Source organism: Notolepis coatsorum, assembly GCF_963971535.1.
Source record: "Notolepis coatsorum genome assembly, chromosome: 11".
NCBI classification, from domain to species: Eukaryota; Metazoa; Chordata; class Actinopteri; order Aulopiformes; family Paralepididae; genus Notolepis; species Notolepis coatsorum.
In genome coordinates this window covers 22,727,623-22,754,027 of record NC_140175.1, presented here as the reverse complement: position 1 = coordinate 22,754,027, position 26,405 = coordinate 22,727,623, and the positions used below count along the sequence as shown (strand labels likewise).

Below are 26,405 nucleotides of genomic sequence, written 5' to 3'. Positions count from 1 at the left end.
AGGCATTTTTTTTTTCAGGCCACCCACGCTTCCCTATTTCAATGTTCTGTCAACAGTCTGCTGCCCTCCTCCATCCCTCACCCATGACACGGGGATGTGGGACGGGGTTAATGTGTTTTTGCTGAAGAATGTTGCCTTGTGACTGAAAGGAAAGTGACTCTGTGGCTAAATGCATCAGTTCTAATAGAGAAGTAATGGAAGGCTATTGACCGTTATTCACCCGAGGTGGGAACAGGGTGGAAAGGAATCACAACCAGAGAAAAGAGCAAAAATGAATACGGTCAATTCCCGAAAACCAAAACAAGCCTGGGTCTAAAACTCGAGGATTTCAGAGGCGAGGGTAATAAGCGAGCGTAATGACAATAAAACAAAAATCCAGAAACAAAACAGTTAATTTCACAACATTTCAGTCCAGTGTTTACGATCATACACGGTGTCTCTGCAATCATCAAAGCGGAAATGAAAAACGTCTTCAAATATGAGGGGAGACTCGAGTAATAAGGCTGTGTGACAAAGGCGCACTAATCACCACATTAGCAGAGCAGTTCATTCACACAGAGCAGTATTCCTTTCTGCTCGTCCTTCTGGCAAACTCAAATCTTTCTGCCCATTTAAAGCGCCTGCATTTCTATAGCTGTGAACAGGCTCCCAGTGATGCCCTGAGATTAATTTGTATGGCACTCTCCAAATCAATTCAAAGTTAATTGAAAACCGCTACCCGCCACAACAGCTCTGCCGGGAGTGGGGTATGTGTCAGGAGTGGGCCACTGGTTGTTTTGGCAAACATTTTCCATTAGCAAGAGACGGACGAGGTCGGTGGGGAGGACAACTCCACATTTTTCTGTCTGACTAACCAGCGGCTAATGAACTCGTCCAGCGAGTTAAGGCTATGTGCTCTGGGGTCGTCCACTTTGCCCAGCGAGTTACGGATGTGCCCCGTCCTCTTGCTCTCCTATCCCCCCCCCCCCCCTCCTCAGTGAACACTGCTCCTGCTCTTAGAGTTGGCAACGCGACTTCGTTAAACGGGCTCTTTTCAGAACAGGACTCTTATTTAAAAACCAGATGGAACACTTGATGGTGACCGTTCAAAAAGGGGACATTTGGTTGAAGCTAAGGCCCACATGAAAATAAAACCCACAGTGAAGAAAGGTGCTAGTGTCTCATTTTAGAGAGAGACTTCCCTCAACTCTTAGGAACTAAAATCAACATGAAAACAGCTGGTAAGAATAACACCACATGGCATACCTTTGGTATGCATGAAACATAGATTTTAAACATGTGAGCTATACATTTTACAGCATATCCAAAAAAAAGAACTAAAAAGAAAACAAGCCATGAATGTGATGTTTGCGATCATTAACAGGACATACAGCTTGTAAAAGGTAAGGCCATATTAGCAACACGAGTTGACTGGCTGGAGAACACATAGCAAGTCTACTCACAACGATGCCATTAAATCCCAGGCATTAACAATAAAAGTGCTTCAAGCAGATGGAGCACATTGCACTGACTTAGATTATTATTGGGTATTCCAATATCCTGCAAACTCTTGAGTAAATGTCTGTTTCGTTATTTTCTTTTCTGTAGTATGGCCAAAGCGTAAGTTTCCTTCACACGGTAAGTTCCTGCGTCCTCTTGAATTAATAAACAGACTGCTGGTAAAAGTCCGGTACACTTTGAACTAAACTCGGGGAGAAGAATAACAGAGCTAGCGTACATATTGTCGGGGCACTTGAGCCACTAACGCGGGCGTTTATTTCCAACGGCGACTGAAAATAACCGCAGCGAGAGAAGACACTTTACGTCTTTGCGTTTGCGGAGGGATTGAACCTTTTGGACACACCGTTAAAGTCTTTTAGTCTCATTCACATACTTTAGATTCAGCACAGGAAAAAAAAGTACCTCGATCCTTGTGAACGTTTCGTATTTCTCACTCTTAAAACAAGGACTGTATATCCTTTAATGAGAAAATGGTAACAAAAAAACACAACAAAAGAAACACAGGCCACGTAACTAGCAAGATCTCTGGTTAATTAAGAGGCCTGTGACCCAGGCTTTAGGAAGTCCAGCCAGGACAGGCAAAAGACACAAACCAACCACCAAACGTAACGTATCTGGGCCTTCGAGGACTGGCACTGCTGTACACCCATCAGGTTTCTCCTCCTCCATCCTCCCACTCTTATTATCTTACTTTTCTCCATCCTCCAACTAAACCTCTACATTGTCCCCAGCTCTCCAGGGAGCTCAGGACTCAGGCCTGCTCCTTGTCCGCCCTCCACAGCTCTCAGGGAAGCCCAGGACTCAGGCCTGCTCCTTGTCCGCCCTCCACAGCTCTCAGGGAAGCCCAGGACTCAGGCCTGCTCCTTGTCCGCCCTCCACAGCTCTCCGGGGAGCTCAGGACTCAGGCCTGCTCCTTGTCCGCCCTCCACAGCTCTCTGGGGAGCTCGGGCCTCAGGCCTGCTCCTTGTCCGCCCTCCACAGCTCTCCGGGGAGCTCAGGACTCAGGCCTGCTCCTTGTCCGCCCTCCACAGCTCTCCGGGGAGCTCAGGACTCAGGCCTGCTCCTTGTCCGCCCTCCACAGCTCTCCGGGGAGCTCAGGACTCAGGCCTGCTCCTTGTCCGCCCTCCACAGCTCTCCAGGGAGCTCAGGACTCAGGCCTGCTCCTTGTCCGCCCTCCACAGCTCTCCGGGGAGCTCAGGACTCAGGCCTGCTCCTTGTCCGCCCTCCACAGCTCTCCGGGGAGCTCAGGACTCAGGCCTGCTCCTTGTCCGCCCTCCACAGCTCTCCGGGGAGCTCAGGACTCAGGCCTGCTCCTTGTCCGCCCTCCACAGCTCTCCGGGGAGCTCAGGACTCAGGCCTGCTCCTTGTCCGCCCTCCACAGCTGATCCTTGACCTCGGGGGGCAGCGTGTTGAACAGGTCCTCCTCCACCATCAGGCTGCTCCGCTTGAGCAGGCGACACTCGCCCAGTTCCACTGGGAGGCACTCCAGGCGGTTCCCCCTCAGTTCCAGCTGGGTCAGCCCGGTTAGCTCTCCGAAACGAGACGGCAAAGTCTGCAGGCAGTTGTTACCCAGGTTCAAAGTGCGCAGTTTCTTGCATTGGAATAGTTCCGGAGGCAGGGTCTCGATCTGAAACGCATGATGAGTGCATGAGTGATGAGTGAATACAGACAGAGGTTCAATTGCTTACTTTAAATAAATAAATGCTAAGAGCTCAAGATTTATGAACAGCTTCCCCCCCCCCGAGCAGTCAGACTGCTAAACTCTCATTGACTGTCCCCTCACATGCACCATGCACCTTACCTGGACTTGATAACTATTATGTTTACCGCTCATCATGCACTTTAAAATATTTCTGTTATATGTACAGTGTTATGTTATATGTTACATGTATGGTTGTACTACGGCCATGTGGGAGCTCCCCTGAAATTTCGTTGTATACTTTGTGTGCAATGACAATTAAAAGTCTATTCTAAAGAAAAAATAAATGGCTTTCTGTATCCCCCTGTTCAGTTGAAGCCTCTTTCTAAATGTCACTAGCATAAACCAACAACACACATGGACCTTTTGCTGGAGGGCTGTAGAAGACATTATTCGGTGGTAAATCTGGCAGCATTGTGAGCGGGGAGAGGTACATTCTGTTCCGGTAGTTTACCAAATCAAAGCTGAAACACACCCCAGCCCCTGGGACAGTAAACACATAAAAAAGCAGCCAGGGATAATGGGCCACTCACGAACGGGACCAGGTATTTAGGAACAGATTTCAAATACTGGGAGAAAAATAAACACAAAAAGGTGAACAGCAAATATGAAATGCTGCATTGACTGGATATTTCACTTACCCCTTCTACACAAAAGAAAAAATATATACCGTACTTTTCGGACTATAAGCCGCGGCTTTTTTCCCCATTTTTTGACCCCGCGGCTTATATAACGGTGCGGCTTATATGTGGACAAAACCCGAAAATCGAAATATTGCTTTTTTTACTGCATTGAAATGTTATTTATCTGTTCCCTTATTTGCTAAACTTAATACAACTTGTAAATGAGTTAATGTTATTTGTCCGACAGTATTGTGTCCCAATGGGAGTCATTCTCTGTAGAGGTGGGAACTTAAAGCTCAATATAAGAACGGCCATGCACCACCACTCACAGAATCGAGAGAGCAATCAATCTGTCAATCCTTTCCGTGTCCGGGCCGGGTGAGGTTTCCCGTGTTGAGTCAAATTAAGCCGCAGGCTCCACTCCTTACATATGGTAATTAAACATTAAAACACATGCGGCTTATAGTCCAGTGCGGCTTATATATGTACACATCATTCAATTTAGCTGCTGCGGCTTATAGTCAGGTGCGGCTTATAGTGCGAAAAGTACGGTAATAATATATAGAGAAATATATATATAAAAATATATTTTTTTCTTTTAAAATATATAAACGTTATATTAAAAAAAAACTATATATATATATTAAAAAATAAAAAAAATAATATATATTAATAAAAATATATTACTGTACAGGCTCATATTCATTGTTCTTTTGAGAGAAAGAAAACAAGTCCAGTTCATTCCTGTGTCCAGTAGTTAACATCAGGTCCTAATTAAAGACCACCAGCGTTCACAAATTACACAACTCATTTGGGCCGATAATGTGCTAATGGTGTAGAGAGACCTCTGTAGAGAAGGGCATTAAAACGCACAACACACCAGAGGGGTCCCCATAAACCTGGCTATTTTCAGCTCCATCCCACCCTGGTGGAGCCTATTCGCAGTGTGCAACCTCACTAACAGACACAGTAAAACAACAACAATAGCATCCTTTACTGAAACCATATGTTTCCCCCGATCCCCCCCTCTCTCTCTCACACACACACACACACACACACACACACACACACACACACACACACACACACACACACACACACACACACACACACACACACACACACACACACACACACACACACACACACACACACACACACACACACACACACACACACACACACACACACACACACACACACACACACACACACACACACACACACACCTAAAACAGAGCAGTACCAGGAGAATGCTGTATAACGTCCTTACTATTCATCAAGAGTGTGCAGCACGCTTCTCCATATGAATCAAACCCTTATCTGACCCTCTGAGATGACTGGCTTTACACTTGAGGTCCCACGAGTCCAGTCTGAACTCTGTAAATCTGCCTTTTGTTTTGATGCACCAGCTTACAGTGGCAGTGACAGTGGCTCCGGAGGTTAGAGCGGTCGTATGGTTCTCGGAAAAGGTTCCCGGTTTGATTCCCACTCCTCCTGGCAGGGTGTCCTCGAGCGAGACACTTAACCCCCTAACTGCTCCTGATGAGCAGGTGGCCACCTTGCATGGTCGCCTCTGCCTTCGGTGTGTGAATGGGTGAATGTGAGGCATAAATTGTAACGCGTTTTGGATAAAAGCGCTATTAAATGCGGGCCATTTACCATCTTCAACTCACAATAAAAATCAATACTCCACTATCATATGGACTTTAAATGTAAAAACATGATCAAACTTCCCTCCATGCAACTGTTTTTAATTTAATTTGATCACTCTCTTTCCACCTGTGTTTTGTCCTATTTATGCAAATGTGTTATTTTATTTTATATGTACTCGAATTGTTTGAACTTGTAATCTCGACGACGTCGCAAATGAGGGTAAAACCTCAATGTTAATTTCTAGAATAAATAAAGGTTTCAAATCAAACTCCTCGACAGATTGGATAAACGGATAAACATTTTGATCTGATAGCAATGAACTAGTGCAGGTATCTAGACTATGCCTCCATCACCACGAGCCAGATGGAATCAAGAGAGCAAAGCTCACACTGTCACGACTGCATCTATAGGAATAACCGTGTAAATGCTTAATCTAATCAGTGATCTAAGCGAGTAACACGTCTTTTCATAACAACTTCTGAAAGAACGAGACTTCTGACGGATTAAGTTAAGTGATCATCTGCCCTCGCAGAGGGTCTGAAAGTCAAACGTGCTCTCACAAGTACACAGGAAGAGTGGAGCATTTTGTTCAGCCATCTGCCCCTTTAGAGGGGAAAGACTAGAAATACTTTAGAACCAGAAGCAGAAAGAGTACAACTGTAGAACCAGAGAGAACAGCTTTGGAACCAGAGCGAGGATGAGTACAACTACTGTAGAACCAGAGAGAGGATGAGAAGAACTGTAGAACCAGAGAGGATGAGTACAACTTAGGGATGCACCGATCCGATAAGACTAAAATAGCTGGATCGGGTATAGAATTCATTTTTTGGGATTTTTCTTTTTATATAAAATTAATAATATAATATAATAATAATAAATAACAATTCAGTACATTTATATCTATCTGTTCATTTGTTACATTTTGTTTCACTAAGTTAGGAAAGTAATGTTTTAAGTCAAGCCTGATGTTGCCTTGCATAAAAGAATGATCCCAGTCTCTTCCACACAGTGAGGCATACAGTTTATTTATTGTACTCGGTATCAGCCGATATCCAAAGCCGGCTGATACCAAGTACCGATCCGATACCCATTGTTCAATTAATAAACTGTATGCCTCACTGTGTGGAAGAGACTGGGATCATTCTTTTGTGCAAGGCTATTCTCAGTCCTCGCTGGAACGAATTCCCCACCACAGTCAGGAGGACAGCTGAAACCTGGCCAATTTTCTGCCGGCGACTAAAAATACACCTCTTCAATCAATATCTGAAATAAAAATAAATTAAAAAAAGAAAACAAACTCTTCTACTAGTATGCCACTATTCTTTTTTTTTATCCACTTTTTCTCCCATTTTCTATATTTTCTCAATTTCGTATCATCCAATTCAACCCTCCCGTGTCACGAACGCTGTTTCTTGCCTCCCACAAGCCGGCTGCAATGTGGACTAAGTCATACATAGCACAAGTCCCCTCCGGTACTTGAGGTAACAGCAGTCGCATCTTTTCACCTGCGCAGCTCGATCTCTCAGTGGCGAGGAGTAACGCGTGGGAGGCTCACGCTGCCCCCGACACTTCCTGATTCTACTGCGCAGGCGCACCAACCGACCTGTAGGAGTCGCTGTCCACAACGCCCGATCCCCACCCATCAGTTTCCCACCCTCTAATACTGCCAATTGTATTAGTACGGACGACCAGCCAAACTGAAAACAATGTGGAGAGCTGGATTCGAACATGCGAACCCAGCGTCTCCACATTGGTGGCGAGTGGTATGCCACTATTCTTATACTACTACCTATTATGCTAATAGATCTAAACTACTATGCACTCAGCGTACAACACTCAAGTTCAACACTATTTGACGAACAATGCCACGGACCCTTAGCTGCCAGAAATGTACCCCTCCTTCTGACTTGTTCACAATTTGTAAGTCGCTTTGGATAAGAGTACAATGGTAGAACCGGAGAGGAGTACAATGGTAGAACCAGTTGAGAGGAGGAGTACACCATTGTCTACTATCATGACCTTTACACAACAAGTCCTAAAACGTAATTACATGGCATTCAAGTTGGAATGCTTAGAAGTTACTTTCTATCAGCCTGGTTCATAACAAATTAAGTAGCAGTTCAAACGTTTGTGTCATGAATCACGAGAGAGAGAGAGCAGCTCTTTTATCTAATGGGCGTAACGAGGCAGTTAGCATAACATAACCAGTCCACTGTAAACACAAGAGGACTGACTTCTGAAATATAATTTAGTAAATAGCCTGTGCTACTGTCAAAAAGTTAGGGAAAACATTTTACAGAAGCAAATCTCCCAAAAATGCCTAGTGCCAGAATCCAGCATTTCTCCCAGAACTGATCAAATACATATGTATGAAATTGTTTAGCTTTATGCACAAGACTCAGTCATATTATATACTTACAGTAACACTTTGAGTGCCAGCGACGCGATATGTCGTTAGTTCATGCCGACCGTTGAATGCCAGCAACGCTATATAGCGTTTGTTTGTCGTTTTTTTTAAATTTATAATCGATTTGAATTCATATTTCATCAATCTAGCCTCACGCTAGTGCAGCAACCTCTCGCTGAGCTCCATTGGGAAAATACCGCCCCCTATCGTCTCTCCCTGTGTAACTGCACCCCATTGGATTAGACTGATGGGGAGGGGGGGGGGGGGGAATCCAGTTTCCTCATTTTACTTTTCCGGCAAGACATCCGAAGAGATCGAAGTGATTGCAGAGCCGGAAAACAGCGTGGAATACATATTTACAGTACTCAGCGCTGAATCAATAAACGCGATCGATATTTGGAATGGCGATCAGGAATTGGAATAATCTTTTTGGAGAACATCTGATCTGAGGTAAGGAATCTATTTTACCAGTCTTAGGATAATCGGATGTTTTCACAGAGATATCAGTGTTTGCCCTATGTGTGTGTGTGCGTGCGCTGATCAGGAAATGAGAATAGATTTTTCAGCTCGCTTCTCTAGCGTGCATAAGTACACATATACTATCGATAATCTAGCGTTTATTTGAAAACGATTCATAAATAGGCCGAAAAATGACAACGTTTTTGTGTATTCCAGAATATTCCAGTAAATGCCGTTTATCACAGAATCTTTATATTTTCCTGAAACTTTCAAGAAAACGAGGACTTTTCAAAATGCTATAAAATGGAAATGAACCAATTAAAAAACAATCCGTTTTGACAATGTTGACTGCAAACAAGTCATTGATAAGCGACGGCCAGATTAGACACATAGCCATAATTTAAGACATAGATTATGCGTTCACAACGCTATCATTTTTTTTTATCCACTTTCTCCCATTTTTCAATTTTTCTCCCATCCCAATTTCGTATCATCCAATTCAACCCTCCCCTGTCTCGAACGCTGTTTCTTGCCTCCCACAAGCCGGCTGCAATGTGGACTAAGTCATACAGCACGAGTCCCCTCCGATACTCGAGGTAACAGCAGTCGCATCTTTTCACCTGCGCGGCGTGATCTTTCAGTGTCAGGGGTCTGCGCTTTGGAGGGGCGCTGCCCCCATCGCTTCCTGATTCTACTGCGCAGGCGCACCAACCGACCTGTAGGAGTCGCTGTCCACAACGCCCAATCCCCACCCATCAGTTTCCCACCCCCTAATACTGCCAATGTGTATTAGTACGGACGACCAGCTAAACTGAAAGCAATGTGGAGCACTGGGCTCGAACAGGCGAACCCAGCGTCTCCAGTATTCGTGGTGAGCGCCTTGCCCACTGCACCACGTAGCCGCCTGTCACAACGCTATCATTGAAGTGGGTGCTGGCATTCAACCATGTTTGCCCACTAACTTGTTAACACAATTACGATCAGCCCTACCTGAACTTTGAGCCTGTTCTTGCATGCAAGACAGACAGATAGTAAAACAGGGAGGTAGGGAGAAAGGGCAGCATTTAGGCAATTTGGCAAAGTTCCCCTGAGAATCACAGTACAGAATCGAGCGATATACAATTCCATGTACAATTCTGGACATAGTCCACGTCCTCACCCATACACACAAAGTGAAAGAGATGTCCCTTCTCACCCTGTTCGCTGTCACGGCAAAGTACTGCAGGTTCTGGAGGAAGCCGATGTCAGCGTGAATGCTTGTGAGGTTGTTGTGACTCAGGTCCAAGAAGCGCAGCTTGCGACAGAAGAACAGTTGGCTGGGGATCTTTTCTATCTTGTTCCTGTTCAGGTACAACCTCTCCATGTTGGTCAAGGTGCCTATCTGGATGGGGATGTAGGCGATCTGGTTGTACCACAGCTTCAGGCACACCAGCCGGTGGAGGTGCTGGAAGCTGATGATCTCCTCGATGGTCTTCAGGTTGTTGTCCTGCAGGTCGATCTCCTGCAGGTTGTGCAGGCTGAAGATGGAGTGCGGAATACGTTCCAGGTCGCAGCGGACGAGCTCCAGCTCCGTGAGGTTCACCATCTTCTTCAGGCTATTGAGCACCATCAGCTTGGTGCCTTCGTTGTTGATGGAGAGCTTCTGGAGGTGGACACCCACGTCGGTCACCACCTGAGGTAGCTTGGTCAGGTTGCTCTTCAGACGTAGCACTTTGAGCCTCTTGAGCTCGCGGAGTCCGTCGATGACGATGTAGCGGTTGTTCTCGGCGCTCAGGTTCCCGGTGAGGTGGAGCTCACTGAGGTTCTTCAGACTGTAAATCCACAGAGGGATCTCCTTGATGTCGGTGAACTTGATGTGGAGGGACTTGAGGTTCTCCCTCAGGAAGGCCAAAGCCGGAGCCTCGATTTTGGCCGGCGTGTGGTAGAGCCACATCTCCCTCAGGCTGGCCAACTGGGCAATGATGGGTGGGATCGTGACGTCGGGGATGAGCTCCAGCTTGAGCACCTCCAGCTCCAGGAGGTCGAACACCGTGTCTGGGATCCCGCTGAGCATGAACAGGTGCAGCTCCAGCTTTTCCTGGGAGTTCTTTGTGGTGCGCCTCAGCTTCTCCAGTGTCCACTCGTTGTTCAGGTTCAGCTGCCTCAGCTTGTTCTCGCTCACCTCCGAGAGGAACACAGCGAAGCGTTTGGAGTACAGAGGGTCGTACTGGTCTATCATGTGCAGCATGAAGGCAAAGTCATTCTTCACATCAGGGATGTCACTATAGCTGCTCTCCTCGCGGATTGATTCAAAGGAGTAGCGTTTGAGGGAGCGACTGAGCATCCAGCAAAGTGTGTACATGCAGATCAGGCCGTAAACCCCCACCAAGCTGATGTAGAAGCAGGCCAGGATCTTGAAAAGAGTGGCTAAAGGGTGAGCGCAGTGGTACATACTGTAGCCCGTTAACTTCTCGATGTCCACCGTGCACACCACACTGAACTTAATGTACCGTACATAGTAGCCCGTGTAGCAGATGATCAATATAAACTTGATCACTTTGATGATGGTCTGACGTATGTAGAGGCGATAAACGATGTCGCCTTCCTCTACGTGGATCCTGAACTTCTTCACCTTCTCAAAGAGGGCCTTGGCCTGCTCTCCCTCCTTCTTATCCAGAACCCCAGTTTCTAAGCGGTCTACAATCCCTTGTTCAATTCTAGACTTAGTCCGCTGGAGCATGGGCACGCTGGCCTCCACGTCCTCACTCACGAACGACAGCTTTTTGTCCGTGGAGCCGTTCATCTTCCCCAGGGGCTTTGAGTCGCTCTCCTCCACCACCGTCTCCGACAGAGCCCTGGTTGTCCACGGCGAGTCGAAGCACTTGAGAAGAATAGAGACAAAGTGCTCCAGTTTGGAGCTTGTCCGAGGAAACTTGAACCAAAAGTTGCTGCAGGCCAGGAAGATGAGGGTGTGGAGCAGCACCAGGTATGGGAAGTACTTGGCGAACCAGTGGAGTTTGTTCTCATAGCAGACCGCGTCAACGTAGTTATACTGGTGGCGGTCCAGGTCGTACTGGATGCCTCTCGGCTCCGGGGCGAAGGGGACCGTCACGTTGGAGACGGGGACGGTCTCACAGTTCCCATTGACCACCCACTTGCAAGGCAAGCAGATCATCTTGTCCTGTGAGACCTGGAGGGTGCCACCGAACACGGCGATCATTAGCATGACGATGGAGATGTAGTCCGTGAAGACGTCCCACCATGGCTTCAAGATACGGTACGCCGGCTGGGTGTCGGCAAAGTACCGGAGCTCTGTGATGGGGATCATGATGGCTTACCTGGAATCACAAGAGAGAGAAAAGAGTGCGCTTAGCGATGGGTTATCCAAAAGTAGCAAGGAAAACAGGATTATATTTTATACGTTTTGGATCATGTCTTTCACTCGGTGAACCTGGAATAATGTTAGCTGGCCTTTTTATTTTTAGAAAGGCAATATTATATTAACCATTTCACTACCACACCACAGAAGGTTAACACTTTCACTACCACACTACAGAGAAAGCATTAACCCTTTGCAGTGTGGTAGTGAAAGGGTTAATATTACTATTATATAATATTAGTGTGTGCTACTTATTCAGATGAAAATAGTACAAAAGGTTAATGCTTTCACTACCACACTGCAAAGGGTTAACGCTTTCACTACCACTACAAAGGGTTAACACTTTCACTACCACACTACAAATGGTTATCGCTTTCACTACCACACTATAGAAGGTTAACCATTTCACTACCACACTATAGCTTAACCATGAAAGCATTAACCCTTTGTAGTGAAATGGTTAGAATGACTATCATATAATATTAGTGTGTGCTACTTATTCAGATGAAAACAACTGAAGACATTTCGCTTGTGGAGATATGTTCAATGGTAAACCTTAGCTTCAAGCCATGTTGACATTATTTATTGCAAAAAAGAACGTAGAAAATGTGCCAATTGTTGACCTCGGAACATTTATCTTTATGAAACCTGGATCCATTTCTTCAATCAGTTGCGTTTTTATCACCGGGTACGAACAACAAACTTTTAAACACCTAATCACAACAACACACACACACACAATGTGTGGTTGTTTTATTGGGCTCCAGGTTACTTTACTACAAACCGCTAACGCCAAGGTACAGCGGTATATACCGGTAACAGCATTTCCTTCATGGCTTTATGAGTCAGCTCAACGACCACAAAGCATCATTTGTCATGAAGCGGGTTCAACTATGAGGCACTTACCAGGTAGTCACTTGAGATCAACAATCTCTTTTTCGAGCAAGACCTGAAATGTATATATGGGTCTATTATCAGGCTAAAACACAGCATCATATATGGGTCTATTATCAGGCTAAAACACAGCATCATATATGGGTCTGTTATCAGGCTAAAACACAGCATCATATGGGTCTGTTATCAGGCTAAAACACAGCATCATATATGAGTCTATTATCAGGCTAAAACACAGCATCATATATGAGTCTATTATCAGGCTATCTATCAGATAATTTCCCCAATGCTAAAATATGATACCTGATACCATATTATTTATCTCTAATGGAGATAAATGTATCATATATCTCAAAAACTTTTGTCCAATGACCCCAAACTGTCTTAAGTCTAAACTGTTCAGTAATAGCGGTGGATCAGATCGGTACTCGATACGGGTGGCTCTGCATGGACATAACTAACCCTAACTCTAACCATAACCATAGACACAACTCTAACCCTAACCATAGACACACAAAGGCACATCTGGTAGTTCTTTCTGTATAAATAAGACAATATTTACAGACAATAAGTCAGTAACTAGCTGAAAGGCTTTCCCTATGTGATGTCACACACACACACACACACACACACACACACACACAAACTACTGAAGTAAATATCAAAGTAGTTGTGACTACACACACACACACACATACACACACACACACACACTAACTACTGAAGTCAACATCAAAGTAGTTGTTTGTGACCACACGCGCGCGCACGCACACACACACACACACACACACACACACACACACACACAAATCCCCTACAGCAGTATCCATCATAATGTTGTGGTAATTCACACACACACAATGTAAACAAGACGAAAGTCTTTCTCTGGTCTGCATCCCCTTAACAATTGTGTGTATTGAGCTGTACTGTATTGTACCCATTCTGCAATCTGTTAATAAAGTTTTCAATCAATCAATTCAATCAATCAATGACAAGAACAAGTTACAGGTTGAAAAAAACCTCAGCTCTGAACTAGGCAAAATCTGCATATGCCTCGCCGATAACAAACGATCACACCTGGGTAAAACAGAGTCCATTCTCTTTGGATCAAATAACAAACTCAGTAAGACCGATGGCTTCTCAGTTACAGTGGGTGATAATATTGTCACAATGAAAGATTAAATTACATACCTAGGTTCCATACTAGGGGCTAATCTTTCCTGTGACAAAATGAAGATTCTTGTACCGGATCTCCTCTTAAAACAAGAATACCCTGAAGACTCTGGCAGGAGCACTCATTCGAGGGTACTACGACTATGCTTGCACCTCATGGTACCAAAGCACCTCAAAGGCGCTAAAAACAAGATTATTTACAAACATCACAAAACAAACTAGTCAGACTACTGCTCGACCTTACTCCTAGAACCCACCTCACCCCTGCCCATTTTGACAACCTAGGATGGCTTAGAGTAGACGAGTCCAGCAACTTGCAATGGGCCTGGTCTACAAGATACACTACACCACGAAGGTACCCATTGTACATTGTACCCATTGTGTGGGGCGGCTTTGGCTCAGGGGTAGAGCGGGTCGTCCAATGATCGAAGGGTTGGTGGTTCGAATCCCGCTCAAGCCCATGTCCATCCCATCGCCGTTGTGTCCTTGGGCAAGACACTTAACCTCCTTGCCTCGTATGAATGTGTATGCATGTGAATGAATGTTGGTGGTGGTCGGAGGGGCCGTAGGCGATGATTATTCGCCACGCTTCCGTGAGTCTGCCTCAGGGCAGCTCTGGCTGCAATTGTAGCTTACCACCACCGGTATGACTGTGTATGAACGAATAATGGACTCTGTGAAGCGCTCTGGGTGTCATGAAGAGCGCTATATAAATCCAAGTCATTATTATTATTATTATTATTACATGTCAAAATACTTCCCAAAGGTCAGTGAATACCACGACTACAACACCAGAGGGAGTTCCACAAATCACATACCTTCAAGCAACTGAAGTATTGGTATTCAATTCCTCAGTCTAAAGAGATGACCTTGCCCCTGGCAAGCCTTCTAACCCTTTCACTACTGCACTAACAAATGGTTAACCCGTTCACTGCAACAATACAGAAGGTTAACGCTGTAGAGTGGCAGTGAAAGGCTTAAAAATTACACTGTCGTACAATGTGAGAAAGAGTCACAATATTTGTTGTGCAGCTGAGAAATATATCATAATAATATCAGTTACTGACTGTAAGTATGACTAACTAGAGCTGGGAAAATCAGTATCACATTTGTCTGCCAAACTAGCAAGTAGCTCCTTTTACATCGAATCCCTTGTTGAATAAGCTCTGCGTCCGATAATGGCAACAGTATGAAAACCAAAGGTGAACAACATAGTATTTGTCATACGACGCCATGAAAACAGTATCACATACAGTATTATACATAATTACATACAGTATCACATTCTACATCTAAACATAGATGGGGTAATATTTAGAACTAGGAAAGAGCCAAGAGCCATAGACATGTTCTGTCTAATCACATATATCACTTTTACGATGCCTTTTTTTAAATACATCCTGGCGAGTTATTTACAGGGCAACTGAGTCGCTTCGCCTGCCAGATCAGCAAGCCGGGAGAGGGGGGGGGGGGGGGGGGGGGGGTGCGCGGGCGGTGGCAGTCATCATGTTTGGCTGCTGTGGAGAGGCTGCTCTGCGTCAGGGACATCCCCGACATCCGGTGTGTGTTCTGAGAGGAGAACACCGTGTGGCTCTGAGAATGCAGAGCAAGCTGGATACAAGAGGACCACAGCGCCTGCCTGCCTGACACAGCATGCACACGTGCACAGGCCTACCACACACACACACCTACACAGTACACACACAAACAGACACACACACTTCTCACTTCTGCTTGTGTGCAAAGTGACACTGGAATTGATGTCATCTCTGGACTGAGAATTCAGACCACGTGAAGAAGGCACAATGTACTTTATCTTTTTTTCAAAATCAAAAGATATGTGTACAAAGACAATCTTGACATCGGGAACTATCAAGGACGCATATACCCAGTGATGGTAGTGTGCAGAATGCAGATAAAATGCTGACTTTTCTCTTTTCCAGATGACTTACGTTTGCACAAATAAATGAACGAATGGTTGAAAATAGCAGAGCGGACAAAGTTAAAGCAGGAGGCCGTGGCAGCGAAGGAAAACACTACGGTTTGAACTTTGACATGAAAACTCCCTCGGGGGGAAAAAAAGGAGTAAGCATTTATTTTCCCGAGAGACACAGAGAGTGTGTTGCCTTAATAGTTGAATTGAATCGAGTGAAGTGAAGTAACTAGATATGTGCAACAGAGAGGTCATTCATACAGAGTAGAAGTCGGAGACTAAGGACATTGAATTGAAAATGGGGGACCCTGATGGAAACAAGACAAATGTCTTTCTCAGGTCTGCATCCCCTTAACAATTGTATGTATTGAGCCGTACTGTATTGTACCCATTCTGCAATCTGTTAAATAAAGTTTTCATTCATTCATTCACACACACCGCCTGCTTCACCACAACTAGGCTACCGGCTGTATATGGCTTGCCAGAGTAGAAACAATCCAACTGTAAATTATTAGGCTAATCAGGAGTCGGAAACAAAAACACCTTACGTAAGCTACTGTTTAGTCTTCAGGAATATGACCAAGATTAACTAGTGTAGATTGAAAGTATCCTTTAACAACCGCTTCCTCTCCGATAATCAAACATCATTAGGTGATCAAAGGTTTCCATTTCCTTTTCGATTCCACAAGGCTGGGAGGAGTGGACCGAAGACCCGCCTGTCTCGCTCGCCGCTGACAGACTGGTAGGAAGCGGGCGACTCGGGGGGCGAGGGAGTGCAGTTGGTCACAAAAGAGCCTTATTATCCAGTTCTAACCAGTACGATGGGAGAGCAGCAACGAGGCCATTTTAGTCTCTCCTCTCTCTGAGTCCCTTCTGAGTCACTGCCTCAGTGGAAGTGCTAGTTTGCCAAACTCTGCCAGCACTAGGTTTGCCGCAGGGATGTGAAATTTCCCCATGAATAATAAACTCATAACAACGATATTACCAGATATTTTACAAGATGACACTCGATATCTGTAAAGCGCTTACTTCTCTCTTTAACGTTATGTGGCTACATTGATCCTCTGTTTCTGTCCGTCTACGTCAGTTTTTCATTCATTTCCAATAAGGAGTATCCATTTGTTGGACAGACAGAGTTGACCTTAGGTTCTAATTAAAAAATAAACCAAACCTGGACAGTAATACCCTATGTGAATTTTCTATCAGTTCATTGACCGATCAATGTAGCCGTTATTTAGCGCATTGTGCAAACATGCTTTTGCTGGTCTGGACTGGTCCTCTACCCGTCAACCTTCTGCTGGGTTTAAATCCAAAATATTGCCAAATCCTCCACCATCGGTTTGTAACCTGTTGTGTTGTCTCTAGACTAGAGCATTTTTTTTTTTTTATAGAAATACAACCAATTTAGCATATCTGTGCATATCCATGCCCACGTTTCTCAAATAAAAAAACATGTTACATTTGTAAAATACTAAGTGTCATCAATACAGACATAAACTGAAACAGCAGAGCTTAGGTCTGTGCAGCAGAGTCGCAGTACAGAGTCGCTTAAGTTTCACTTCCACTTCTAGAGTAGATTTAACTTCACGTGAAAATCTACTCTAGAAGTGGAAGTGAAACTTAAGCGACTCTGTACTGCGACTCTGCTGCACAGACCTAAGCTCTGCTGTTTCAGTTTATGTCTGTATTGAATGACACTTAGTATTTTACAAATGTAACATGTTTTTTTATTTGAGAAACGTGGGCATGGATATGCACAGATATGCTAAATTGGTTGTATTTCTATAAAAACTCGGTGGACGCCTGAACACCGAGTAACACCGGTATCACCGACTACCACGGCAAGCCTAAGCCAGCCCAGCACTGCACCATCAGAGCTAGATAGATTAATTTAAGTCATTTAAAATGTATACCTAAATCTGTAGGTCTCAATTATATGTCTTTCTTCGACTACTCTGTGTGCCAATAGTGTACCTGCTGAAATAATTTTACCAATGCACCCATCACTGACTACGCCCATGCCCCCCCCCCCCCCCCCCCCCCCCAGTGTATAAGAAGGGGCTGTAGCCTACAATCTCTCTTTTCTTTTCCCTCCCTTTTTTCCTTCAGCTGACGAGTGGTAATGTCATGTGTTCGCTGCGTGGGAGACCGGAGTTCAAAGTGAGACATCATTATAGAACTCGATCACCGCTCTCTGCTTCTCGCTCCCGTGGATGATCTAGCGTTTTCTCTCGCCACAGCTATCATTTATGTCTTGCCGGCATCTTTATCACCTCTCAGAACACCGTCTCTCTTTATTCCCCACGGCTGCTGCAACAGCCAGGCAGTAGCCGAGTGGTCAATGTGTTCACTGTGCAGTGTGCAGGAGACTGGAGTTCTATTCCCGCTTGGGACTCAATTAAAGAACTTAATTAGCGTTCTCATCAATTTAGGTGTCTTCTTGCTCCAGCTGATGATGCAGGCATGTCTCGCGACACAGCGCTCATTCATGTCTTACCGGCATCTTTCAGAGTACTTGAGGGCCTCAAAGACTTCCGCCTACACATGCATATCTGGTATATTACCGAGACATCACGGCTCCTCAGCGGTTACGACAGTTGGGCCGAGTCGATAGCCGAGTGGTAATGTCATGTGTTCGCTGTGTGGGTGACTGGAGTTCCATTGCCAGTTGGGACATCTTTATACAACTCTTTATCACCACCACTCTCACCGGTACGGGCTGCTTCGCGCCCAAGCTGATAAGGCAGAATTATCTCTTGGCACATCAGCCCCTACCAATTGGCGGGCAGCGACCGCTCCTAGTACCACAGAGAAAACACTGCCTCTGCCGCACGAGCCGGTTCCTCCAACCTGCCTGTTCCCTCTCCTCAGCCGCCTGCCAAGAGGCCGATCTCTGGCAAGTAACACTCCAAGTTGGCGCCTGCCTGGGGCTGGGACCTCCCCCCGGGTCGTAAGTGGTGTAAGTGACTGACGGTGAGGGGGGTGCAGGATTAGCCTCAGCAGTCCCAACATGTTCTGTTGTTGATTCGCAGGGTTGTACCTTTAATTTAGCTACCAGTTACACCTTCCAGGTAGGTATGTGTATAGTCTTATCAACAACATAGATAATCTGAGGGGAGAGAACTCAATTTAAAAGTGCTTAGTGTACGCACTACCAGGAGAAATGTGGAGTGAAACTGTGGAACAGTCTGAATGTGGTGCTAAAGCAATGTCCAAATATGAGACAATTCAACTGAATTATAAAAAAGTTATGTTCACACAAGGTACAGGGATGAGGAAGGGATTTGACATTCACAGGTGTTTACATTTACATTTAAATTTTCTTTCTTTCATGTTTTACATATAAAATGTAGTTTTTTGTTTTGCATAATATATATATTTGTTTTGTAAGGTTTTAAATTAGTACACTCATTGAGTAGTGGAAAATGGGTAGGATTAAATAAGTGTATACTCCTTCCTACTCCTTTTCGAACATGTAAATTGAGTTATGTTTTGCTTTTGTTTATTTTTTTTTGTAATAATTTTTTAAACAGTGTGTGTCTGGAAAAAAGCCACGCGATTAAGCGTTTTTCCTCAAAAGGAAAGGTGTCATGCCAAGTTCTGTGAAAACCAAATATGCTGATATGTACAAAATATACATATCACTACATACCCACAAAATAGACTACACTCAGCATACTACCACTCAGTTTCGAGTCAGCATCTGGAAACACTGTTTGGAGGGCCAGTTAGAGGGCTACATGACCACCCCTCAATCCACAAAAGAATCGAGACACCCTGCCCTTTATCAGTTTTTTGTCCGTTGGGCCCTTCATGCACTGTGGACTCTTGCCTATCCTTTTAGATTTTTAGCTCAGCCATTCTCTTCTGGCTTTGTCAGTTTTGGATATATAGCAGGTGTGTTTTTAATTTGTATCCACAGTGGACCTTCTGAGGGTTATGTTATATAACCTATTCTGTCAAGGTCTTCAGGTTTTTTCCTCTGAACTCCTTCCCCGTGCTTACCCTATTAGGGTTTGACAGGGGCACAAGTTCTTGTTTATCTCTTGATTTGGTCTTTGTGGGCCAATTAGTCCAATAGGCAAAGCAAGATGCGGAGCCTGCATGACATATAACGATGGTTATATGAAGTATAAAGTTAATAGGGCTGGGGGGGGGGGGGGGGGGCAAATGCGCGCAACGACCAAGAAGGGGAGGGGGGAATTGGCATAACGACTAAAATTGGGATGGGAGAAAATACAGAAAAAAGGAGGAGAAAAAGTAGATAAAAAAAATGTATTCACAAAATGGATCATCATCCAAACGTTATTGAAGCCTCCCGTGACCAGTACGTAGTCAGTACTGTTAATAACCGCAGCAATGTGCGCATATGCACTATTATATGCGTAAATGTGCGCTAATTAGGGTTGGGCACCGAAAACCGGTTCTAATAGGAACCGGTTCCTGTTCCTAACTTCCAGTTCTGGAACCGGAAGTAACATATTTGCATTTCGATTCTTAAAAAAATATATATATATATATATTTTTTTTACTTTGTTAATTAATACCCTAGTTACAGTACAGCAACCAAATTAAACTGTATCAAGTCAACTGAAAATGTGAATAGTATGAAAAAAAATTAAGATTTTCACACAAAAAAAAAAAATCTCCTGCGAAATAAGCTGTGACCTGTTTTGACCTGCACCTCAAAGAATCGGAATCGAGAATCGTTTAGAACAGGAATCGATATGGAGAATCGGAACCGGAATCGTTCAAATCCAAACGATGCCCAACATCGAACCAGAAACCAGAAAAAGAAACCAGAAAAACCAGAAAAAGTATTTAGGAGCACATTTTTTGCATGACTAAAAACGATGGTTCGAGCGTCCGTTTGAAAAACCCTGGCGAATGTTCGAATCCCAAAAACAGGCTTGGGGACAGCCTTAAAAGTTAACATCTTGCTTTTCTTCCCCGCTGTCCTGTTTATATACTAGCTGGGTGGGGGGGGGGGGGGGGGGGGGCGTGGCACTGGTCAGTGATAGGTGCATTGGTCAAATTCCAAATTCTTTCAGCTATTGGTGCACGGAGCAGTCCAATAATAGACCAAAGCACGATGCCATGCATTCATATAACTAGAGTTATACTTCATAACCATCGATTTCCAGTGTGTGACCCGGTTTATAGTGAGTTTGTCTCAGTCTATAAATAATTGATTATTGTGTGACTCACACAACGCCTTATTCACTTCCTTTCACTGTGACAGAGCACAATGCAGATGAGGCAATATCTCACAATTTAATTTGACACCAAAAGGGAAGTTTCATTAGATGCCGATATTGCAGCCATGCAGCAGCTTTCCTTCATGCCTGAGGGCCAGAGTAGCCTAAATGGAGCCAGAATATCCAGGCTCTGGGTGCATTAAACGTCACACAGAGAAGCTTCCAACACACAAACCAGACACCCTGCATACCTCTCGGTCTCTGCCGTGTTAAGATCCGTCCCCCGATATCAAAAACACAGGCTCAAAACCACATGCGACAGAAAGCGGCGTACTGCATCACAACCCTGGAACATCAAAGACGAGCCTGACCTAGGTTTGCAGAAGGTGATCATGACATATCTTTCTTTATCTCAATACAATTGTCATGGTGTCGTTTCATTCAAAAGGGTCTATTTTCTAACTTTTTCAAATACTGCTGCAAGGAACACATTTCTTTGGTTCATTAAAAAGATACAGTATGTATATATATATATATATATATATATATATATATATATATATATGTGTGTGTGTTTTCGGTTTTTTACAATATCGTGGACGAGTAAAAACCCATACCATTGCATGGATCAATTATGGTATATATCCAGGGGTGCCCAACCGTTTTTGAACCAAGATCTACTTTTTAATTTACCACCTAGCCGAGAGCTACCAGCCAAAATTGTATATTTTAAGCCATCATTTGAGGCTTTATAAAAGCAGCATAATGAACACAAATCTGTCAGTGCCGAGTCCGACCTCATCTTAAATAACAAACAGCATTGCATGTTGTAGTTAACAAGGAGAGGCAGAGTTGATTTTCCAAAAAAAAAATAAAATAAAAATAAATAATACAATTGTATTAATCGAGATCTACTTGAAATCAGCCCGCGATCTACCTGTCGATCGCGATCGACTGGTTGGGCACCACTGGTATATACCCTCACATTTCTCGCTCTAGCTGCATGGTCCTGGCCACTGTGCTGCTGCCAGCCCACCGCCGCCAGACAGCCCCCCTGAATGTTAATCAGGAGGACTGCCTCTCCAGGTGAACTAGAGCAACCAGATCCCTCTCACTGCACCACGCTGAATCCCCGACACGTAGGGAGTGGTCTTGAGGACTGAAACGGGGGCAGAGAGTCCTACAGTAGAGGGACAGACGGTGGGCAGTTGTTCCACACCTCTCATTCCTCCTGTCGACGAGGAGTGACGGGTCTGCTGAGCTCTCTTAACTCCTCGCCCGTGACCTCAAAGTTCACTCGTTCACTCTTCCCCAACAAAGCGGCATTTGTCCTGCAGAGCCTTTGTCCACATGGCCCTACCTGTTTTTAAAGAGGTCGATTTAATAAACCAGAGCTTTACGGAGACTGACTTATTGAATCTTATAGAGTCAAGGACTTAACCGTGTCCTCCAAGGACATGTTTCTCACCCCTGTGGCTAAAGACTGGCTAGATCCACAAAGAATGGATTGCACGGTGCTATTGCACCCTTACTTACAATTCATTATGAATTGAAAATGGGGGACCCTGATGTAAACAAGACGAAAGTCTTTCTCTGGTCTGCATCCCCTTAACACTTTCAGCGCCACGCCTGGTTTTCCGTTTTACCGCTTGAATGCCACCATCGGCGCCAATGTTAACGTTAATATCGCCTAATCTATGTTTTAAATTATGGCTATGTGTCTAATCTGCCCATCGCATTATCAAAGACTATTTTCCAGTCAGTGCTGTGAAGACAGATTGTTTTTTTATCGCGTCGTTGCCGTTTCAGAGCATTTAGAAAAGCCCCCGTTTTGATATAAAAAACAGCTCATTCTGGAGCATTCTATGAAAATCGTCTTTTAGTGGAATATTCCACAACGTTGATATTCGTCTGCCTTTTTATGAATCGTTTTCAAATAAACGCTAGATGATCAATATTATACGTGCACGCACGCACATTACGGCCGCGCACGGATAATCGCCTCGTTGATTTCCTCTCGGACTTTTACAGTGAAACCGAAAGAAGACATTTCACAAAACAGCTTATAACTTCATCAAACTTACTCTGATTATCCTACCACTGATAACATAGAGTCCTTACCTGACATCAGATGGTATCCAACTGGTATATTCCAATTCCTGATCACCATTCGAAAAAATCGATACGTGTATGGATCCAACGCGATACAGTAGAACTCCATGATCCGCGGGGATCTGAGGCTCCAGAATGAACTCTAGTAACCCCGGCTGGATCAGTGAACTGGAAAATGTGGAGTACCGGATTTTTTCCCCCATTAATTTTCATTGAGTCCATTCCAAAATCACTTATGTCATCTGGGAGACGACAGGGGGCGCTTTTTTCCACAGTGATCGTCGGCGCCTCTCGGCTATACTCGGGTAGGCTCGGGTGATGCAATAATTTTTCAGATCGCAAAAAAAATAAAAATAATAATAATCCGAGAAATCTCGTGAGTGGCTAGCAACCACCTATAAAAAAACACGAGAAATCTCGTGAGTGGCACTGAAAGAGTTAACAATTGTGTGTATTGAGCCGTACTGTATTGTACCCATTCTGCAATCTGTTAATACAATGTTCATTCAATCAATCACCTATGGAGTCAAACTGGGGGGGGGGGGTCCTATATTTTCCCTCTGAGTCAAACTGGGGGGGGGGGGTCCTATATTTTCCCTCTGAGTCAAACTGGGGGGGGGGGGGGGTCCTATATTTTCCCTTTGAGTCAAACTGGGGGGGGATCCTATATTTTCCCTGAGTCAAACTGGGGGGGGGGATCCTATATTTTCCCTCTGAGTCAAACTGGGGGGGGGGGGTCCTATATTTTCCCTCTGAGTCAAACTGGGGGGGGGGGGGGGGTCCTATATTTTCCCTTTGAGTCAAACTGGGGGGGGATCCTATATTTTCCCTCTGAGTCAAACTGGGGGGGGATCCTATATTTTCCCTCTGAGTCAAACTGGGGGGGGGGGATCCTATATTTTCCCTCTGAGTCAAACTGGGGGGGGGGATCCTATATTTTCCCTCTCTCATTGTCGTATCCACCAGTCTCTCTGATAACATCAAATAATGTTACCCTGTACTTCATTTTAATTAGAGGATTGTGCAAGGGTAAAGGCGGCATTGTTTCATTAAAAAAAAACCACAAGTGGATTAAGTCCAGACAGAGCCATGTATAATACATTTACGTATTATTAACATAGCATTCCTAAACCGTGCCAAGATAGGAGGCGAGAACTGACACTAGAAATAATTAATTCCGACGTGTTCGTGTCTAGAGCAAATGAAATCATCAGGCAAACCATCTTTCTCCCTTCGGCTACACTGTAGATGCTGCCTTCTTGCTTCCGTCTTTTCTGATGAGTCATCTAAACCATATTCAGCTGAACATCCCAGCAATGATCTTCCCGATCGCCTACCGTGGCCCTAAATATAAACATTTGTGTACAAGCACAACATCCATCTATTTGTTGTGTAAGGGTGTGGGGGTGGTTCGCTAGGCTGTGTTGCAACAGAGACCCTTTCTCCACGGATGCCAATAGACCCTCCATGCTTATTCTTGGCCTGTGTGGTACACAACAATTCACACCAAGGTTTGAGATCATATTCTTGCACTTCTTTTGAAATAGTTCAATGTACAAAACAATCCCAGAGACCGACTCAATTCTAACAGAGTTGAGAGAAAACCCCAAATAATAATGTACTACTAACACTGGCCGAATAACTTCATCCTGTGTGTTACCTGACGTCATAAAGCTATATTATATACGGCACTATGGTTGGGGAAACAATCCGAGCTATGACACATAGTGACGTCATACCTGCCTGGCATCACGTCTCCCCACGCAGGAGTGTGTGATGTCATACCTGCCTGCCATCACGTCTACCCACGCAGGAGTGTGACTCGTCAGGCCCAGGTTGGTTCATTAATGGAAAAGTCAGAGACATGTTAGGAGTCGAGGAGACCAAACTAACTGGATCCAGCCTCCATGGAGAACCATTTTACACGACAATAGTCACCACAGACAGACTAGGAAAAACAAGCAAATATATAGACTAGGCCACCACACCAAAACACTTTCGAAACACCATAACACACCAACCAATAACTCATTTCACTACACTTTTTTTTGTATGTCACAATATAGGCCTGTATTTCTGTCCTCACCAGAGACATCGCTTATTAGGACTGATACCTTACCTTTAAGTTATAATAACACTCCATCTATAATAACACTGCATCTATAACATAGTGACTACTGTACCATAATGTAAGACCCCATCATGTAGGCTAATATAATGTAAACCCTCCTCGGTCCCGTCGTGCGGCACGTGTTCCGACTCATTTCAAGTAAAAGAGGAAAAACTGTTATTGTAAATTGAGGTGAGCCATAAATACAAACCATATCTACCGGGTGGTGATGATAGAAAACAACCTCCACGCTATTATGACTGTCGGCTCTTCTTTGTTGGATCTCCAACCACAACAGCCCCCTCAGTCAGGAAAACCATAATACGCAGCAGGAGGAGGAGCACAAACAACATATATCTAGTATCTTCTATCCGGCATGACAACAACACTCACCTAATTTCTTACAGTTGAGGACGTCTTTCCCTTCTTCTTCCGTACAAAATTGATACATTTCTTAATAATGTTTCACTCGGGGGGGCGACGTTCTTCACGTACCGGGAGGTGCAGTCAGCGGAACACCCACTAGGAGAGCGAGCCGCCTGCTGGACCCAGAGACCTGGAAGCATCTAGTGGAGCCGAGCGGCGTGAGCAAGCTGAACACAGTACAGACACTACTTCCGGCGACGTGTTTTCAAAATAAATGCACGTGTATTTAGTTTGATTGATTGATTGAAAACTTTATTAACAGATTGCAGAATCAATGGGTACAATAATACAGTACAGCTCAATACACACAATTGTTAAGGGGTTGCAGACCAGAGAAAGACTTTCATCTTGTTTACATCAGGGTCCCCCATTTTCAATTCATCATAACATAATATGACATACATGACATACAGATATACAATACTGCTACATCTATACCAGATTTACAAATACAGTACTGTTTGTGATACAAAAATAGTCTAAAAAAGATAGTATATACATTACAGAGAGTATATACATTACATTGGAGGGGGTTGGGTTAACTTGGGTAGGCGGGGGGGAACTGTACAACTGTACAAGCAAAACTGTACATTGGGATATCGACAAAACCTTACTTTGTCCCAAGAAGAGGGTCTCGTGTATTATTGGGTTAGGACATTTACTGTACATTTACAGGGGCCAGTTTCGAAATGCAGTCTCCTGTGTAGTGTTGACAGCTCAAGCACCAGTTTGACGAATCACTCTTGGCAGCGGCTAAACTCGGACTGGCGTGCTTGAGCGCCTGCCCTTATGACCCACGTTTTTTTGTTGTCAAATATGAACACTGGGTTTTGGTGGGTACAAAAAGTGCTCTTTTT

The 26,405-nt window shown here is 44.5% G+C and overlaps 1 protein-coding gene across 2 annotated transcripts; it reads right to left on the bottom strand.

Annotated features, from left to right (window-relative positions):
- Positions 1-2,478: 2,478 nt before the first annotated feature.
- Positions 2,479-25,655, bottom strand: lrrc8aa (leucine rich repeat containing 8 VRAC subunit Aa). 2 transcript variants are annotated; one of them, XM_084324033.1, is made up of 3 exons: positions 25,516-25,655; positions 9,540-11,661; positions 2,479-3,127 (listed from the first exon to the last, which is right to left on the bottom strand). In XM_084324033.1, exons 2-3 carry the CDS (start codon positions 11,649-11,651, stop codon positions 2,852-2,854), a joined length of 2,388 nt encoding a protein of 795 aa, XP_084180159.1. In that variant the 5' UTR covers positions 11,652-11,661; positions 25,516-25,655; the 3' UTR covers positions 2,479-2,851. The 2 variants fall into 2 exon arrangements, with proteins under 2 accessions (XP_084180159.1, XP_084180160.1); XM_084324034.1 differs by having other exon boundaries at positions 25,528-25,567.
- Between the last annotated feature and the right edge of the window lie 750 nt (positions 25,656-26,405).

Coding starts and splice junctions, on each gene's coding strand:
- lrrc8aa (XM_084324033.1), bottom strand. CDS start 11,651: ATGATCCCCATCACAGAGCTCCGGTACTTTGCCGACACCCAGCCGGCG. Junction 3,128..9,539: donor TTGCCGTGACAGCGAACAGG/GTGAGAAGGGAC, acceptor CATGCGTTTCAG/ATCGAGACCCTGCCTCCGGA.